A 20,398-nucleotide genomic window follows, 5' to 3' on the forward strand; every position below is an offset into this window, starting at 1 on the left:
AAGACAGGACAAAGACACGCTGTGGAAGAGAGCCAACAATAAACGCATGTCATCTATCAAAGACATCACATGTCTTTGATAGATACACACTGGCTCTTTTATTCTATGCACATGTGGAATGTACTCGCCTTCTGTTTTGCTTTTTTGCCTGGAATTTTTACTGTCTGTAGTTAATAAGAGCAAATTCAATAAAATTGCACGTCAGCAACAACGCAGTTTGGCATAGTCTTAACTGGTGGGAACGGGCAAAGGTTCAGGGTACCACAATTTCTCATGCTCAGAGATCTTTTATACCTTGTATCACTCTGTCAAACAAATCAGGTGATATCACGTATGTGTACATAGTTACGCCTTGGTTTTTCGAAATATTATTTTTATTCTTAATGTCTGTAGGGACTTCATTGGTTGTATTTATCTCATATAAAAAGGCAGAAATGGAACTTCTGAAAAGACAAAGATTACTACTACCACTTGCTTCAGGGAGGGCGTTATGTGACTGCATTAAAGAACACATCCTTAGCCATAACTGCATAAAAACTGTGACCGTTTCCTGAATCTAACAAACAGTTAAAAAAATTTTTACTTAATTTTGCTCAACCACAGAGCTGCACTGTGACATGAGTCTAATAAACAATAATAAATCATTTTAAGTAAATGCATGCTGTTACTGATGCAGCCACTACAAATATTACTCTGCCTCCTGCCTGGTGTAAGACGATCAGGGACCAATCAAGGCCGCCTGTCGAACCTGCTCCTCTGCCTCAGTCATCCCCCTGGGTGGCAGACACTTAGCCTTCACAAATGGGCTCAACATGCTTCCCTGAGAGCACTTTTTGGGAAGCTTAGCCTGTTTGGTTTATTCTTTTGAATGGCATCCAAGTAAGTACTCTGGGATTTGGGACTGGGAAATGGTGCTGTATTTTTATTTTTTTTGTGAGACATCATGTAATTAGGATGTCATTTAAATGTTTGAATCTGTCCACCAGTCTTCTTACACAACTGGAATGGGCAGAGTGATTGACTATAATGACAGTTTTCACCAATGACTTGGCACGTCACTGCCTTTCCAATCCAATTCCATGTGGATAAAACTATAAATTGATCACTTTGATTAAGATTAATCTTCATTTCAAAGGATGTCTTTGACGCTTTCAGTATGAATCAGTCAAACGGGGTATTTGGGCACTGAGAGCCAATTCTTCGACATCAGTAGCAGATGGTGTAAATGTTGAGGTGGACTAGATAAAAAGATTCGGGGCCTGGTTTAGAGAGAGTTTTACATTTTTTTAAAGCATGACTATTATATCTGGAAAATAGTAAGTGAAAGCAATGTAAATGTGTTTTTAACATTAAGTTAACTGGAGAGACATCCCTACAGGAAGCTAACTGTTGAAAAGAAAAAAAGAAGATGGGTTATGAAACAACTATTTGGTTAAAATTCAGTTGCAAAGTGTGATTTATTGCCCTGAAAACTATTCAGATTCTTTTAAGAACCAAAACCTCCATCTGCTCCTGAAGTGGGCCAGAGTGCAAGGCTGTGGTTTGAGTCGCCAGCTCTGAGGCATGAATATGTAAAGCTGAGGAAAAGAGGATGAATCATCAGTAAAAGCTTTTCCTGAATAAATAAAAGTCTTAGATACTTACACCACATCTCCTGCATAGTGCCTGATGCGAAAGTCTCTGTCAAACTCCAAACTCTTGTCAGTTGGTGAGAGCTGCAGAGACAGACGAGAAGAGAGAGCAGCGAGTGAGCAATGACACGGTAAAGTGTTCCTCAGAACAATGCATTAAAAGCATAGAGCCTTAAGGCAAAGAAAGAGACATTCACCATTTATCTAAAAATATAAAGTAGTGTTACATCAGTGCTGCTTGTTAGTACTGTACAGCCCATTACCTAAGCTTTCCAATTCAAATCACAAGTGTTCAGCTCCAAAATAAGCAGACATGGGTCAGATTTACATTTAAGTCCCCTCACAGCTCTATTAACCTCTTAGGACCTGGCGTCCACATATGTGGAGATCACATTTTGGGTTATTTAGACGAAAATACTCAATTTTGCTCTACAAGGGCCTGATATCCACTTACGAGGACATTATACTGCTACTGTTCTATCAAAATTTTAAATGAATATCCTCATATGTGGCTCTTATTTTTCTTAAAAACAAAAATAAGGTAAAAAAAAAAAAAAATCTGGTAATTCTTTCTTTTTACATTCATCAGGCCCCAATCAACCTAAATATCAAAGAGAAATTAAAAATGAATGCCGTGGAAGAGTTCGGGTCTTAGGAGGTTAAAAAAAACCCACACCATCAACAGAGTGTACGCCAGGGTTAATAATAAATAAGGTCAAAGTTTTCTTAACTTGAAGGCCACGTTTTGATTGTTGCTTGATCATCATCATTGCAGGGACAACACAGCAACGGCCATTCAAGCTCACATTCACAAGTTGACCTAACACGCACCAGAGAGAACATATGCAGGCACTGGGAGAACATGCAAGCTCCACACAGAACTGCCCCAGCAGGCCAGTGGGTTCAAACCCAGGACCTTCTTGCTATGAAAAGCGTAAGGTTGACAGATGCATCAGGGGCAACCTGGGTTTAGGTATGTTACCCAAGGATCCTTAGATACGCAGAGCAAAGGAGCCGGAGATTAGTAGATGACCCAGCTTATTTCCTGAGCCACAGGCGACCCCATAAAAAACCTTCTGATTTTATTTTCTTCTCCAGTGCCTTTAATGCAGCTCTCTACATGACAAACTATTAAAGTTAAACTGTATAGAGTGATGGGCAGAGCTGTTACTGCAAAAGTAGATGCAACGGGGCAGAAAACACCAAGACTGTCGTCACTGATAATGTCTCATAGAACAGGGCAACGAGGGGGGAGGACAGAAAGAAACAAAAGAAGGTGCTGAAAACATTCAAGGCACAGGCAATAGACATGGCAGCAGAGATGAGACAAGGAGAAAGAAGAGGGATATATGTGGTGTGATTGGAAGAGACAGAAGTAAAAAAAATAAAGTGTGTGTGTGTGTGTGTGTGTGTGTGTGTGTGTGTGTGTGTGTGTGATATACTGACACATGTATGTAGGCCAGTGACAGCAGAGCAAAGAGGGAGGAAGCATGAATGGAGATGCAGAGAAGTCTTCCGCAGCCCTGAAACAGCCTCTGATGAGCACATCAGGGTTCTTATTTCATCCACAACTGCACAGCAGCGAGTTCATTATGGGCTGTGCCGCTGGGTAAAGTAAGTGTGTGAGTGTGTGTGTGTGTATATGAGTGAGAGGCATCCCGAGATTCTGTCGCAATCCCAAGGAGACACAAGTGATTAGGAAGAGAAGGGTGAGGGTACAGGAAGCAGCAAGATTTTTAACAAGGAGAGAAAAAAATAATCCGTGAAAGCCCCTGGGATGGATATCTAAACATGGGTCGAGAAAGAAAAGCCCGAGAGTCATAGAGTATTGCCAGAAGTATACGGACAGGGCTTTGGTCTACAAAAAGTTTGTCTTTTATAATGATAAACAGCTGTTTCATACTCATTCATCAGCAGAAATACTACAAGCTTGGTCTGGCTCCTCAGATATGTGAAAATATTCTGTTTTGTTTTGGGGTTTTTTTTTTTTTTTAATATATAATTGTAAACTAAATTCTTTGGGGTTTAGACTGCAGGACATTTTTTCTGCTTTTCCTTCATTTTGTTAAACATTTTTCTAAAGCAATTAATCTACTAATTACTTGCATAATTAGTTGCCTGGAAGACTGAAAACAGCTACAGACTCTAAGGCTACCCTGAACACATGTCCTGTCTATTTCAGGTAAGCTTTAAACCACCAGGGCTGTAAACACCTGATATCACTGGTCATGTGTGGGGGGTATAACTAGCAACCAGAAGGTTGGTTGTTTGCAATGGCAAACAGTAAGCGTGAAAGTGTCTTTGCTTGGATTTACAATAAGATAGAAGTGTGGCAGAAACTAGCTTGAGTGCAAGGTGGTCATGGGGGTGAAAACCACAGACTGCAAAGAAATATACTGGTACAAGGAGCATGATCCATCACTATAGACACACAAGAAGAATGAAATCACAAAATATGTGTGAGCTTCGCAGGTCTCAGTTTCCAGACTTTTACAAACTAGAACGGAGTGAACAGAGTAAACAGTGTTTCTGAAACTCTTCATTTTAGGAGGTCCAGAAAAGTCAAAGTTGTAGTGTGAACCTAGAGGTAAACCTTTCAAAAGTTACAGACTTTAAAACTAAAATATTACCGTGGCTCTGCTCCAAGGTTCAGAACTTATCTGAACAAAATTTACTGCAGTGGTTTAATCCTAATCAGTGACAATCCCAAACCTATAGCACCAAAACTAAGCCCAATCCTTTGTGCATGTTTTTGCTTTTCTTCAAAACAAACAGAAATTTGCAAAAGACGGACTGTCATCCCCTTTTTTGTGTCAGAGAAAGCCATCCTCAATATTTATGCTACACTAAGAACATCCTGACTTGCATAACAAATCAATTGTCTCATTAATATACAGGAACAAAGAACAGCCTCACACTTCCCAAAATATTTTAGATGCTGTTCTGAACGTCCCTTTCCTGTTGCTACTTGCACAAGCGGGGAATTTTTTGAAAGCTTGGCATGGAACAAATTTGACTGTGCAGAGCTCAACCTCATCTAACACCTCTGAGATGAACTGGAACACCGGCTGTGAGCCAGGCCAGGCCTCATCACCTGTCAGTGCTGGACCTCACTGCTGCTCTTGTATCTGGGCTGAAACCCTACTCTATCAGATCAATCCCAATGATCCTGGAATATCTGAAAATCCCATAAAAAACATTTATCTTTATTTTTGGTTATTAGTGTGGATGCTGATTAAGCATCCACAATATTGTTCTTCTACTTTTAAATTTCTGTACGTTTTTTGTATGCTATGTCCAGTTTTTTCAGAAAATGCATTTTCTAGTTATACATTTTACATTTTTACTATACATTTTAGTTATTATTTATACTATATAAATTATATTATATGGTCTAAATTCAATAAATAAGTAAGTTCAGTTCATTCAGTAAGTACAGCAAATTCTTCATGTTTCTCTCAAGTATAGGAGATAAACTGTTTGGAAAAATCAAACACACTTTTTAGGGGTTATTAGCCTTAAACACACACTGAAACACAGAACAGACAGACAAACAGATGCTATATCAGACAGACAGCCTGCATCTGTGGGAAGCCATACTTCCCTTCATCCATCCCAATCAGATACACTCCATCTCTCTCTCACACACACACACACACACACACACACACACACACACGTAGACAAGACACAAATCTTGGCAGCGCTGTTGTTAGCACCTCCTCCGTGTCTGGGTTTCAGCCTAGCATTAAGTTTGAGACTGCTGTAGTGCTGGTTGTGGTGCTGCGTGCGTGCTCATCTACGGAGAAAGAAGCCACTTAAAAGAAAGAACAATGGTCAGAATAATGGCAACACAGAGACTTTGATGTCAGACGAAATAGCCACAAGCAAGGGTAGATGCACAATTATTAGGTCAACTTAAATCGCTGCATTTATTCTCAGTGAGATTAGCACTAATACAATCTACAGTACTAACCAGTACTGTGCAGTACTGACTCATATTTTTTTTCTACACTATGTTAACAACTTGTATTTTTTTTGAAAGGTTGTATTTAAAAAGCACAAATATCTTACTATAATAATAGTGTACATATGGATATATCTGTCTATATGTACCTTTTCCTCCATAACGGGTGGACCAGTCTGAGGAAACACTGTCACACATACAGTGATTATTAACATCTATATTTTTTGTAAATCCCAATTCTTTTGATTTTTAAAATATATATAATTCAAATTATTCACCTGCCAATGGAATGTTATGTTCTCAGGTTGTTTCACATGTAACATTCGATGCACGCTGCCCGTATATAACTTAACAGTCACTAAAATTTGTATCCACAATGGAATTTCATTCAGGATGCCACTAAATTCAGAGCAATTTTTTTTTAAAGAACTACGTGTTTTTAAGGAAAGTTTAAATATTTTTCTTTATTTTACTTTCTTTATCGTCAACTTTAAAAAATAAGGTCTATGACCCATCAGGTTATATAAGCCATCAGTAAAGATATTTTAAAAGTTAACAATTTTTAATGAGAGTGTCAGTGATGCGGTAGCACATTCAGCTCATGATCCATTAAAATTCAAAGATAAAATTAAAGAATAAACCTTGGTGTTGACCTAGAGTACAGTTTGGGTGAAGGCCTATTAAATGATCATTGTTTGCAAGTTTCACTAAAATTTGATCAAGAGGAGGAGTGATTGTTGTAAATTGTGGGCAGATGAATGACTCACCATGACATAGGTTCATCTTTAATCTTAGAAATATAAAGACAGAAGCTGCTAAAATGTGAACAAGGCAAAAATGTAAGAATAACTAAAATAATAACTGCAGAGCAACTCAGTTATTTCAGTGAAATTTAAAAAAAAAAATGCTAGTGATGCTAATTTAAGAGGTAGGACATAGTGATTATGGCGAACAGCTTCACCTCATGAATGTAAATATGCAGAACAGAGAAAAAGAAAAAGTACAAAACATTTGAAAAGACCACAAGAGAGTTCCCAAAGCCTAAGGTGTTCCTGGTCACCATGCTTGCTTTATCTGATTTGCAGTTTAAAATTTGAATGTACGATGCCAGAAAAAAAAAATTGTTTAAAATTAATTTTCATATTCACAAAGAAACAAAGAAGCACGACCACTCTGGCCTTCGTTTCACCCTGTTCTGCTTTAAAAATGAAATGCATGTTTAGCAGAAATTACTGCCGACAGCCAAAGCATTTAATTAAAAACAGAAAAGGACTTCAGGTACAGCCAAAAACATAAAACGAAACTGAGGAAGAAGAAAGAATGATCGGGTAATATGAAAATGGAAACAAGATAGACAGAACAAAAAATAATATCATTTAACCTCAAAATAACGAGCATTAAAATAATTTTGATAAAAGAATAAAAGGCAGAAGAGATGAGGCAACAAGAGATGGGAGGATTTAAATACAGAGAGAAGAAGCAGAGCGAGAGCTGAGGTGAGAAGGCGAGAGACAGACAAGAACTGTGGGCCGAGCGCATCAGGTACACAGTGTAACATAAGCTGGTGTCAAAACGACAAAAAGCAGTGATAAGAAGCTTCCACACGTCATTTTCACTTTTTCCTTTTATTGCTGTCACATGTTTCAACATTTATTAGCAGAGAAAAGCGCCTTGAGGCGACTTTTGTTGTGATTTGGCGCTATATAAATAAAATTGAATTGAATTGAATAGAAAAGACGAGATGAAAACAACCAGGACAGAGCTGACAGCAGAAACTGAAGCAGAGGTTACTCATTCTTCTGCAGTATGTTCAGAACATACCTGACCATGAAGATAAAGGACTGAAGCAGCACTAAGAGCCAGACATCAGGCTTTGGTAACATATATGTAATTGGAAAGATCAACAAAGCGAGAGGCAACAAATGTAAAAGAAAAAATGGAAAATGTGAGTGAGGCTACAGCTTCCACAGACACTGGTTTTCAACTCAGCAGACCTGCTATAGGAGTTATTTGTTAGATCTCCTCAGGTCCACTCAAACAAGAAACACGATTTGGATAATCCCTCTGGTAGAGTTCAGACACTTAGAGAATAGTTCTTCATTAAAACCTCCAAAGTATGCACCCAACCGCCAGTATGCACGGAGGCAGAATGGAAGATAAAAGTAGATGTTTCACGTTACACAGCTGACCTTATTCACATCAGTATGGTCCTGGGTGTGAAACCCCTGGCTGACTGGGGCCTTTCTGTGTGTACGCATGTTTTCATGAATCAAAGATAATAGGTTCTGTCTCAGTACTCCAGTTTTCACCCACAGTCCAATGGCATGTAGGGGTAAGGGTAACTGGTGATTCTAAGGGCCAGATTTACTAAAAGGGACAAAATAGCGTGTGGGCGCAATAAATCTGGCACTAAATTAGCCAGAGTTATGAAATTAAGTGTGACTGGTTGTCTGTCTCTCTGTGGTAGCTCTGTCATAGACTGGTGACTTGTTCTGTAAAAGCTGGGATGAGCTACAGCCTCCCCCTGAATTGGAGCAGAAGGATAGGTAGCTTTTTAAAAACATTTTTAACAGCACGTTCCATGCTGTCTGAAACCCCCGGGGTACAATTTTTTGCTGTTTTCTAAAACAATGTATATGTTGCTTCTATGAAAATGATCGAATGTCCAATCTGAGAAAAAAAAGACATGTACCATCAATACTAAAAACTACACTACATGTCTGCACTGTGGTATGAATTTTCTTTAACCTCCTCCTTCTTTAATTTCTCTTTGATATTTGAGCTGATTGGGACCTGATGAATGTAGAAACAAAGAATTACCAGATTTTTTATTTTTTTTACCTTATTTTTGTGTCTAAGAAAAATAAGAGCCACATATGAGGATATTCATTTAAAATTTCCATAGAACAGTAGCAGTATAATGTCCTTGTAAGTGAATATCAGGCCCTTGTAGGGCAAAATTTAGTATTTTGGTCTAAATAACCCAAAATGTGATGTCCACATATGTGGACGCCAGGTACTAGGAGGTTAAATGTTTAAAATTTTACTTAAAAATGATTCAATTGAAGTACAAAAATTACATTTACCCTAAAATACAAAGTTAATGTTGATCATCTTGTCATTAGTCCAATAACTAAAGCAGTTAAGGTCCAACTATTGTTTAATGTAACAGCCAATATTAAATGTCAGAAACATGGCTACTGGTTTTGACATTGGCTGTTACATTAGACACATCGGCCATGTTTCTGTACAGACGAGTTCAGTGGATCTCATTCTGGCAAACCAAACCCTTTTGAACAGATTTTATTGTTAAACTGTCAATAAAAGTGACCTCCAACTTAATGTGAAATGCCCCACTTTCTGCCAGCTTCTCGCCTTCCATCACCTCCTGCAATCACTTTTCCTGCAGTCCTGTTTGCCACCTGTGCCCTCCTGCTCTCTAGCCTCTGGACTGGAGAGCCATCTATGATGGCACAAGCCAGACCTCCCAATGAGAAGCATCTGACTATCTCCAAGCCTGTCAAGAACTCACACTAGGCACTGCAGTCAACAATGCAGGTGGCAGATGAGGAGATGGATTTTACGTTTCATGCCCAGTGCACTGAGTGGCAGCTGTCAGGACATTAAAACCCAGCATATCAAACTACATGCTAATCCAGACACCAACAGACAGAGTACAAACCCTGAAACAACCATCAGACTGTCCTGGTGCTGAACCGTTTTACGCCACCGATTCTCCTCTTAGAGGCATCAGTTAGCTGCCTGTGTCCATCCTGACTGCTACAGCTGACCTTGTGCATCCCTGGGACTAATGACCAGCATCTCAGTGATTAGCATCACCAACACATGGCCCATAACAGCTTTACCACTTAGTACACCATGTGCACTCATACATGTAGCAGAAGGCAGAGGACACACATACACAAGCATATACTCATGTACATCCCATTAGTATGCCGCGCCATAGCATGCCACATGCTGCGATGCTGTGATCTATGTGAAAGGTAAAAAAAGAAAACAGTGAAAGCAGATGGGAGAAAATTGAAATATATAAAGTGAAACAACGAAAGATTTAAAAGCTAATAAAAAAACAGAAAAACTGATATTTTACTGCAAAATGCTACCAAACATGTGATTGCTTTAGCAAATTATAGATTAGAAAATGAAGCTGATGTTATTCTATTTAATAAATCCAGTATAACAATAACACTTTTCAGCAGCCCAAATCACAGTGTTTCCTGTTGAAAATCTTTACACCTGCAATACCAGATTTTTTTTGGGGCCACTTGGGAGCTACAAACAAAATCAGACAAAAATCCAGCAGATACGGAGCAAACGAGGTATTTGCTCTCCTTTCAGATCTTCTCCTGAGGGGAATCTCTGGATCTTTAGCTATCAAATTCTGCTCTATGTTGAACAACTAACTCTGTGTGCTTGTAAATGGTTGGGTAGTAGCACACATTAAATTACAAAAACAGCTGCCTGAGCACATTTATTTAAAATGTTACGGCCAAATAAAATATCTGTGTTACGAGGGAAGAAACTTATAAAGATAATCCATCCACCCAATTGTTAGCAAAAATGTTAAGGTTATACACACGCAAGCCCAGATACAACGCCCTTACAAACAATATTCAAATCAGTGGTAAACACTGAGACATAACACAATAAGCTACTGCAGATTTGACATCTAATTCAATAGCTGGTCTCTACTGTTTGTGGTTTTCCGCTTTGTAATCAGGGTCATACCCAATAACTTGCAGTAAAAACTGAAAAGGCCAATCACTGTCTACAACTTTACAGCAAGTGTTTAAATTGTTGTGTAACTGTGAGCCTACAAACATACCATGCAGACTAAAATAGAAAAGAAATATTTAAACAATAAGGCTTTTACATTTCAGTGTTTGTGGTGCAAGAAGACAAAAAATCAAGTAAAAAGGCGACGAGGCGTGTAGACACAGTCAAACTACACAGTTTGTTAGCGATGAGTCATTACATTTATGAAACTAGTTAGATTTCAGTGTGATTAAAGTGTTGAGTCGAGCACACACAGGCTGATACAAAAACTGGAGACAGCTGGATTTTATGGCGCCAAAAGCAAAAATCTGACTGATGTATCACTCGCATCAGATTCAAGTGCTTCCCTTTAGGTGAGAATTCTCTGTAAACAAGCCCGCAGCTCCCATGCATCAAAACTGCCTGATTAATTCATAACAAGGCTGAGAAGCCTGGAAGCAAATGAAAAGAAATTCAGATCAGCAGACTCCAACGCAACATGACATATGGAGACCTGAAAGAACGGTTTAGGAATGCTCTCTCTTCTTACTTTGACAACGGCGTGCCAAATTTAATGTCCACATGTAGTATGTAGCGAATGAACGAACACTGCAGAGCGTACGTATTTGTGCGTCACATTTTGTGAGCTGAAGCCAGACGACAGCGTAGCATCATTCAGTCCTGGAAGCAGAGTGAGAACATTACGGTAGATCGTGTTATGTGAACATTTCCTGGAATTGATCTCTGACTCAATCTCTTGCTCTGCATGTCTCATTTCCATCTCATCAGCTTTTGAGGCTCTCATGCGACTACTGCACACTGAAGCAGAAATGGTTTACATTTCGTATACACTCAGCAAGCAGTTTATTAGTAAAATAACCAGTGAAAGGCAATGGATTTTTATACAGCACTGAACCTTCCTTCACGTTCAAACTGCTTTATTTAATTTTACACTATAGTGCTTTTGTTATTTAGGATCATTATGAAGTAATTCTAATGAATTACACCGAGTTATACCTACAAGTCTTTCTGTTATTTTGTCTGACAGTAACCTGAATAACTAAAGCATCTTCAGTGTTGGTCAAGTTACTTGAAAAAAGTAATCAGTAACTAATTACTGATTACTTCCCCCCAAAAAGTAATCCTGTTACTTTACTAATTACGTTTTTTCAAAAGTAATTAATTACTTAGTTACTTTTTATAAACATGATTTACAACCTGAATAGGTGATAAAGTGATAGATCTTTCAGCCCAATTCTACTTTTTCTACATAATCCATCATACAAAATGTAATCAAATGAAAAAGTCTTTTTAAAAAAAATTGTTTTATCAGTTTTAATCTTTTAACTTTATGCATCAAGCAAAAATTAAATTATATGCACCATTCTCTGACTTGAAGAAATTAGTTTAACATTTAAACTTATTTTCTGCACATTCCAGCACATAAAATAAAATATTTTTTGTGTTTACACTCACTCTTTCAAATAGATGCAAGTAAAACACAGCAGAAAATAAATAAAGTCAAAGACTAGCGGTCCTGTTGCTCTATTTTCACCTGTAAAGCAGGAGTGGGGTAGGCGGAGGTTTGCCCTGGTGCAGGTGTGCCGCAGCGGTCAGTGGAAGAATACGCGAGTTTCTCTGTGAATTTCCCATTACGTCGTAGCGCACTCGGTGCTTGTTTACAGGGTTTTTTTTCCCGCTGTAAAAAGAAGTTTTCTTCCCACGCACAACGGACGCTAATGTTTTTGTCACTTTTTATGGAATCAAACTCAAAGTAAGGTCAGTACTTCCACGCTTTAAACGCTGCACGCTCATACTCTCTCCTGCACTCGATATACAGTGGGGCAAAAAAGTATTTAGTCAGCCACCGATTGTGCAAGTTCCCCCACCTAAAATGATGACAGAGGTCAGTAATTTGCACCAGAGGTACACTTCAACTGTGAGAGACAGAATGTGAAAAAAAAATCCATGAATCCACATGGTAGGATTTGTAATGAATTTATTCATGAATCAGGGTGGAAAATAAGTATTTGGTCAATAACAAAAATACAACTCAATACTTTGTAACATAACCTTTGTTGGCAATAACAGAGGTCAAACGTTTACTATAGGTCTTTACCAGGTTTGCACACACAGTAGCTGGTATTTTGGCCCATTCCTCCATGCAGATCTTCTCGAGAGCAGTGATGTTTTGGGGCTGTCGCCGAGCAACACGGACTTTCAACTCCCGCCACAGATATTCTATGGGGTTGAGGTCTGGAGACTGGCTAGGCCACTCCAGGACTTTCAAATGCTTCTTACGGAGCCACTCCTTTGTTGTCTGGGCGGTGTGTTTTGGATCATTGTCATGTTGGAAGACCCAGCCTCGTTTCATCTTCAAAGTTCTCACTGATGGAAGGAGGTTTTGGCTCAAAATCTCACGATACATGGCCCCATTCATTCTGTCCTTAACACGGATCAGTCGTCCTGTCCCCTTGGCAGAAAAACAGCCCCATAGCATGATGTTTCCACCCCCATGCTTCACAGTAGGTATGGTGTTCTTGGGATGCAACTCAGTATTCTTCTTCCTCCAAACACGACGAGTTGAGTTTATACCAAAAAGTTCTACTTTGGTTTCATCTGACCACATGACATTCTCCCAATCCTCTGCTGTATCATCCATGTGCTCTCTGGCAAACTTCAGACGGGCCTGGACATGCACTGGCTTCAGCAGCGGAACACGTCTGGCACTGCGGGATTTGATTCCCTGCCGTTGTAGTGTGTTACTGATGGTGACCTTTGTTACTTTGGTCCCAGCTCTCTGCAGGTCATTCACCAGGTCCCCCCGTGTGGTTCTGGGATCTTTGCTCACCGTTCTCATGATCATTTTGACCCCACGGGATGAGATCTTGCGTGGAGCCCCAGATCGAGGGAGATTATCAGTGGTCTTGTATGTCTTCCATTTTCTGATGATTGCTCCCACAGTTGATTTTTTCACACCAAGCTGCTTGCCTATTGTAGATTCACTCTTCCCAGTCTGGTGCAGGTCTACAATACTTTTCCTGGTGTCCTTCGAAAGCTCTTTGGTCTTGGCCATGGCGGAGTTTGGAGTCTGACTGTTTGAGGCTGTGGACAGGTGTCTTTTATACAGATGATGAGTTCAAACAGGTGCCATTCATACAGGTAACGAGTGGGGGACAGAAAAGCTTCTTACAGAAGACGTTACAGGTCTGTGAGAGCCAGAGATTTTCCTTGTTTGAGGTGACCAAATACTTATTTTCCACCCTGATTTACGAATAAATTCTTTACAAATCCTACCATGTGGATTCATGGATTTTTTTTTCACATTCTGTCTCTCACAGTTGAAGTGTACCTCTGGTGCAAATTACTGACCTCTGTCATCATTTTAAGTGGGGGAACTTGCACAATCGGTGGCTGACTAAATACTTTTTTGCCCCACTGTATTATCCATTGTTGATCTGCACACAGCTGTTGTCACAAATGTCGCACTCGCTTACGTCATTGTCATGAGACACTCTCGCAAAAAACAAAAAAAAACAAAAAACAAAAAAATCACGGTTTTAGTAACGCAGTAACGCAGCGTGCTTACGGGAAAGTAACGGTAATCGAATTACCGTTTTTGCGATAGTAATCCCTTACTTTACTCGTTACTTTAAAAAAGTAATCAGATTACAGTAACGCGTTTACAAGTAACGCGTTACTGCCCATCTCTGAGCATCTTTATGCATAATGCAGGTATGTATAGTTGGAAATGAAGCTGCATCACTGGTGTTTATTGATGACATGGCCCAAAATAAATATCTATACTGAGAAATGCTAAATTGATAGGTGTGAGCTTTCATAATCGTATCAAAAACAGAGCAGAAAAGAGAGCGTAGAGCTGCTAAAGCCAACTAAATGGTTCTCAAATGGCTCACTCTTCTGACCTCAGCCCAGTTGAGCATGCCTTTCACCTACTGAAGACAACACTTAATGCCCAAACAACCACACACAAGCAGCACTAAGCAATGCCTGACAACATATCTCAGTTAAATGAAATCCAGCATCTGCTGATGTCTGTGGGTTCATTGATAGCAAAGCTTCAGCGTTTAAAGTCATACAAATAAGCTTAAACTCAAAATTACTGTATGTAGGTTTACTTACTTTTGAACATGGCCTTGAATTAAAGCTGAAAGCCCACACTTTAACTGCATGATGAGTGCAGTTTAAATAAGTTCAAATCCCTTGTGGTGTTGCAGTTATATAACACACAAATACATTCATATCCTTCGCATGGAAAACAGAGTTGCTCAGTTGACCTTGGACCTGGCTTTTCTTTATAAAGCAACAGATGACATCTTCATTTTGAATAGAGGCAAACACAATCGCTTATTTTTACACATCCGGTAACTACTCGCAAATATTATTCTTGAGTTTTTCCTCAAGCCGCCAAATAACTATAAAGATCACAGACATACTTAGCCAATGAGGTGATGTTCATTGATTTGTGAATTCTGACTTTGAAGCCTTGACTGCAGCACACTGGCCATCACCGTCTGGACCTTTGGTTCATTTAGAGCTACCATATTTAGATTATTTAGGGCTCCACCCTAAACGATTGGCTAAGGCTAGCAACAGGCTGTACTGCCTGTCACATTACATATCAGATGATTATATTGAATATCATTAAAGGAACTGCAGTCTTGGTGCTGGTTTCATTTTTCAACTCTGGAAGCTGCAGCTTGGTTGAAAGCAATGTTCTCTCTCTTTTGCACAACCTTTAAGCCATTTCGATAATTATCTGGTTCTTTTGTTACTCAGATGTCTGATTTTCCTTGTCTTTTATCGATGGGTAGGTTATCTAGTGTTATTACTTTGTTGGAAACATCTATGTGCTCATGGAATCTATTTTGATGGGAGAGGGAAAGAATACAATAATACCTAGCTCTTGTTTTCATAAAACTGTGCTTCACCCCTTTCATTTCTCTTGCGGAATGTGCACATCTCACTTCCCCTCACATAACAACTCCCAGTCTCTCACATTGCACCTCACTTTCCCTTTCCTCTTCTTTCGGTCTCCCTACATCTTCACACTTTCATCCTGCCAACTTGAGGAGCTCTGAGCTATGAGGTGAGAGTGCTTCTGTTAGTCTTTCAAGGCTGCAGAGCTCGTGTTCTCCTTGAATGCTCAAAACCTTGAACATTTTAAAACTTTCCCAAAAACTAATTTGCATATGAATGTAGGTTAGGGCATCTGTTTTGAGGTCACAGTAATATACAGTTTCTCTCTTGCTGGCTCTGTTTTTTTCAGTGACCCTGTGTCAGCAATGACAACACTATTTAACTTCTAAAATGTTTCATTTTTTATGACCAAGAAATTCCAAATCCATTCCATACCTGACGGATAACACAGACATACTAACAAAATTCTCATGGGTTAGTTTTTTGGTTTTTTTTTTACTTTATAAGAGTTTCCAGAAAAACAACTGTGGGCTTGTCATGTGACACTCCATGTGTGGAGTAAAATATACAGCAGTTTGCATATCACAGCTCCTTAACTGCCAAGACAACACGTGACCAAAGACTGTGAGCAAATTTGTCAGCGTTTTTTCAATAATACAGGTATTTAACACTTTAGGTTTAAGTGTGTGTATCCAGCCACCCACCAGCTCCAACATCAGTCAGTACCAAACTAGACATGAAGCCTCCACTTCAATTAAAACGTCACTTCAAGCTCACTGAGTGTCATCATTTTAAAGAGGAACTCTAAAATGATTTGGCATGGTAAATAACATCTATCTCTATTTGTTTTTATCTAAAACATATCTATTGAGGCAAGTAGAGTGCGTTCTAAACATAAGATAAAGCTTTGGCTAATAAACAAAACAAAAAAGCATATCTATACAAAGCCATAAATCCATTTTACATTCCTCAAACACCAAAAAACACTTCCATATATACAGGGAGTGCAGAATTATTAGGCAAATGAGTATTTTGTCCACATCATCCTCTTCATGCATGTTGTCTTACTCCAAGCTGTATAGGCTCGAAAGCCTACTACCAATTAAGCATATTAGGTGATGTGCATCTCTGTAATGAGAAGGAGTGTGGTCTAATGACATCAACACCCTATATCAGGTGTGCATAATTATTAGGCAACGTCCTTTCCTTTGGCAAAATGGGTCAAAAGAAGGACTTGACAGGCTCAGAAAAGTCAAAAATAGTGAGATATCTTGCAGAGGGATGCAGCAGTCTCAAAATTGCAAAGCTTCTGAAGCGTGATCATCGAACAATCAAGCGTTTCATTCAAAATAGTCAACAGGGTCGCAAGAAGCGTGTGGAAAAACCAAGGCGCCAAATAACTGCCCATGAACTGAGAAAAGTCAAGCGTGCAGCTGCCAAGATGCCACTTGCCACCAGTTTGGCCATATTTCAGAGCTGCAACATCACTGGAGTGCCCAAAAGCACAAGGTGCAATACTCAGAGACATGGCCAAGGTAAGAAAGGCTGAAAGATGACCACCACTGAACAAGACACACAAGCTGAAACGTCAAGACTGGGCCAAGAAATATCTCAAGACTGATTTTTCTAAGGTTTTATGGACTGATGAAATGAGAGGGAGTCTTGATGGGCCAGATGGATGGGCCCGTGGCTGGATTGGTAAAGGGCAGAGAGCTCCAGTCCGACTCAGACGCCAGCAAGGTGGAGGTGGAGCACTGGTTTGGGCTGGTATCATCAAAGATGAGCTTGTGGGGCCTTTTCGGGTTGAGGATGGAGTCAAGCTCAACTCCCAGTCCTACTGCCAGTTTCTGGAAGACACCTTCTTCAAGCAGTGGTACAGGAAGAAGTCTGCATCCTTCAAGAAAAACACGATTTTCATGCAGGACAATGCTCCATCTAGGGCTGCTCAATTAATCGAATTTTAATCACGATTACGATCTGGGCTTTCAACGATCATTAAAAATGACTGAGCCGATTATTAGCCCCTCCCTCATTTATCCGCGACACCTTAAAGGCCGGTCCGTGAAAATATTGTCGGGCATAAACCGGTCCGTGGCGCAAAAAAGGTTGGAGACCGCTGATTAAGAGGACCCGAGGGAAGCTCGGAAAGCTAAGCAGAAGTTATTTGGAGAGTGACTGCCGTTGGTTGAAAAGAGAGTTTAAAAAAAACAAACTTCAGTGGTGTTGCACACTATTTTATATTATTTTTTTAAAGTCATTGTTAACCCTTTAAAGCCGGTCAGAGCAGCACGCTCCGTTTTGCGTAACTATTTTTAAATCCCTGTAGAACCTGAACCGCGTAAGCTAGCGCAATAATTTGTTTTGCATATGAAACCGGAGGAGTTGTACTTACATCTGATGCCATCAGCTTGTCCTCGGTCACGGTTTCGTTCCACATATAGCTTTGCAAAAATTGCATAAAAAGCTCTTGCAGGAACAAAAACATAATATTCCAGAAACACTATCAGCTGTTCGTAACACTTCCCACAGTGAAATGAGGCACATGCTGTTTTCTTTGCAAATCTGCATCATAGGATTGTTTTTTGTTTTTCCTGCAGTATATAAAAATTGGTGTATCTCCAAAATAAAACTATGAAGACACTCAAAATAAATTTCCTGTTGTTGTAAACTATTTTTTGCAACTTTATTGTATTTAAAGTTTTGAGGGATAAACCTCTTAAATTTCTCCAAGTAGAAATATATGTAAACAAAACAAAAGCGATTTTCAATTTTTTTTGTAGTTTATTGCACTTTTTTGCAATTTATGTAATTACTATGGACTTAATGCATACATATTATTAAAATATGGGCTATAACAGTTGTATTGATGTATAGCAACTTGAAATGCTCCCACAAATGGCACTACAGCATGTAAAAAAAATAATATAAGCTCTGGTGGACTTGGTTCTATAGTAGGTCTTAAAGGGTTAAATAAATATCGTCAAATAATCGTGATCTCAATTTCAGTGAAAATAATCGTGATTATCATTTTTGCCATAATCGAGCAGCCCTAGCTCCATCACACGCGTCCAAGTACTCCACAGCGTGGCTGGCAAGAAAGGGTATAAAAGAAGACAAACTAATGACATGGCCTCCTTGTTGACCTGATCTGAACCCCATTGAGAACCTGTGGTCCATCATCAAATGTGAGATTTACAAGGAGGGAAAACAGTACACCTCTCTGAACAGTGTCTGGGAGGCTGTGGTTGCTGCTGCACGCAATGTTGATGGTGAACAGATCAAAACACTGACAGAATCCATGGATGGCAGGCTTTTGAGTGTCCTTGCAAAGAAAGGTGGCTATATTGGTCGCTGATTTGTTTTTGAATGTCAGAAATGTATATTTGTGAATGTGGAGATGTTATATTGGTTTCACTGGTAAAAATAAATAATTGAAATGGGTATATATTTGTTTTTTGTTAAGTTGCCTAATAATTATGCACAGTAATAGTCACCTGCACACACAGATATCCCCCTAAAATAGCTGAAACTAAAAACAAACTATAAACTACTTCTAAAAACATTCAGCTTTGATATTAATGAGTTTTTTGGGTTCATTGAGAACATGGTTGTTGTTCAATAATAAAATTATTCCTCAAAAATACAACTTGCCTAATAATTCTGCACTCCCTGTAGAATATATGTATAGTTATAAAAAAAATAATTTAACACTAACAGTGCAATATAAATAAAGATGCCTAGGCATGATGACGGTGGCAACCCTAGACTCTAACACAGTCTACGTTATTTAAATAATCCATAGAGCGGCCAAATAGGACAAACATTCAGTGTAACAGTTATAAAATTCTTGTGTAAAGATCAGGTTCATGCAACATTACTCTGATGTCTGCACTGCATAAATAAACAAATAACAGAGAAAAACATTCAGAACTTGAGTCTAAGGAGCTTGGAAAGAAAAGCATCTGGAGCGTCCAAGCTCCTTAGACTACGATGACCTGGATGACTGAGAACCTTTGCAGACATTCAGAACAGGACACATCAGGCCAACACCAGAATGATGATCTGCGTTTTTCATCCTTCATATGGCAAAGTGGCATTTTCTCTTGATGTGCATGTTTTCCTTTTCCAAGTCTCCCATTTTAGTTTCAGTACTACATTGACATAAAACATAGACTCAATAAGACCACAGGTCTGCAAGACGTACATAATTTGTGAACAATTCTAAAAAGTGAGGAATAACCGATTAAAAAAAAAAAAAAGCTACATTCTGCACATATCATGCATGTAGCTTTCTCCTTCTTTTGGGTCAAAAACTTTACCTGGCTGTCACAAAAAGCAAATAAGACTGAATGCAGTGAGATGTCCTGTCTGTCTCTTTGCTGCTGTTTCATTCAGTACTGGGGAAAGCACTGCGAGCCCCCAGGCAAAAAAACTAAAAATATATACAGTATGACAACAGACTGGATCAGACAGACTTGAAGCTTTAAATATGTTATAAACAAAAAGCACTTTTACACTTGTTTCCATGTCATTATTGTTGTTCTTTTGCTGTTTTTCTATGGGGTACATCAAACTTTAACTGAGGACAGCTGAAAAGCTATAGAAATACACTTGAGGGTGCTGCTTACTATTATATTGTGAAGGGGTGCATATAACAGCAGTGTTTTTACTTATATATGTTAAAAATACTGGCGGCTGCTGGTGTTACCTCTCAGCCTCCCAGTACATATAGCTATGGTATCAATTTGAAAATACCACATTGTTTTGTTTTCAAGTTATTGCATTCACAAGATTTCCAAAAAACATGACCTCTGATCTTGAGGTCAAGGTGAGTGAGATTTGAACTTCTCTGAGATTCTCTGCCACAACACCCCATCAGCCTTTTACAGCTAAGAGGTAAAAAGGAGAAGACACTCGCTACACTTCAGTTCATCCACTTTCATGCTCTTGCAATAAGCAGAACATTTAATTTAACTGCTGTTTTTTTTGTTTCAGATCATTCAAAGATCATCTTCTCTGCATTCAATGTTACTTGGAAAGCTCATCTCTTGTGGGGTCTGGACAAATTAACTTTTGAAAAGAT

General features: G+C 39.0%; 1 protein-coding gene across 1 annotated transcript in view; it reads right to left on the minus strand.

The window, feature by feature from the left end:
• myo1d (myosin 1D) overlaps positions 1–20,398 on the minus strand; it is a 125,164-nt gene that overhangs the window by 74,497 nt on the left and 30,269 nt on the right. Inside the window, exon 12 of the mRNA XM_085285242.1 lies at positions 1,645–1,715. Coding sequence (XP_085141368.1) covers positions 1,645–1,715 — 71 coding nt within the window. The remainder of the gene's footprint in view (positions 1–1,644; positions 1,716–20,398) is intronic.

The sequence above is a fragment of the Mchenga conophoros genome, linkage group LG8 (assembly GCF_057382185.1).
Source record: "Mchenga conophoros isolate Kocher_MC1m ecotype Shallow Benthic linkage group LG8, M_conophoros_male_GT1.1, whole genome shotgun sequence".
Lineage (NCBI taxonomy): Eukaryota > Metazoa > Chordata > Actinopteri > Cichliformes > Cichlidae > Mchenga > Mchenga conophoros.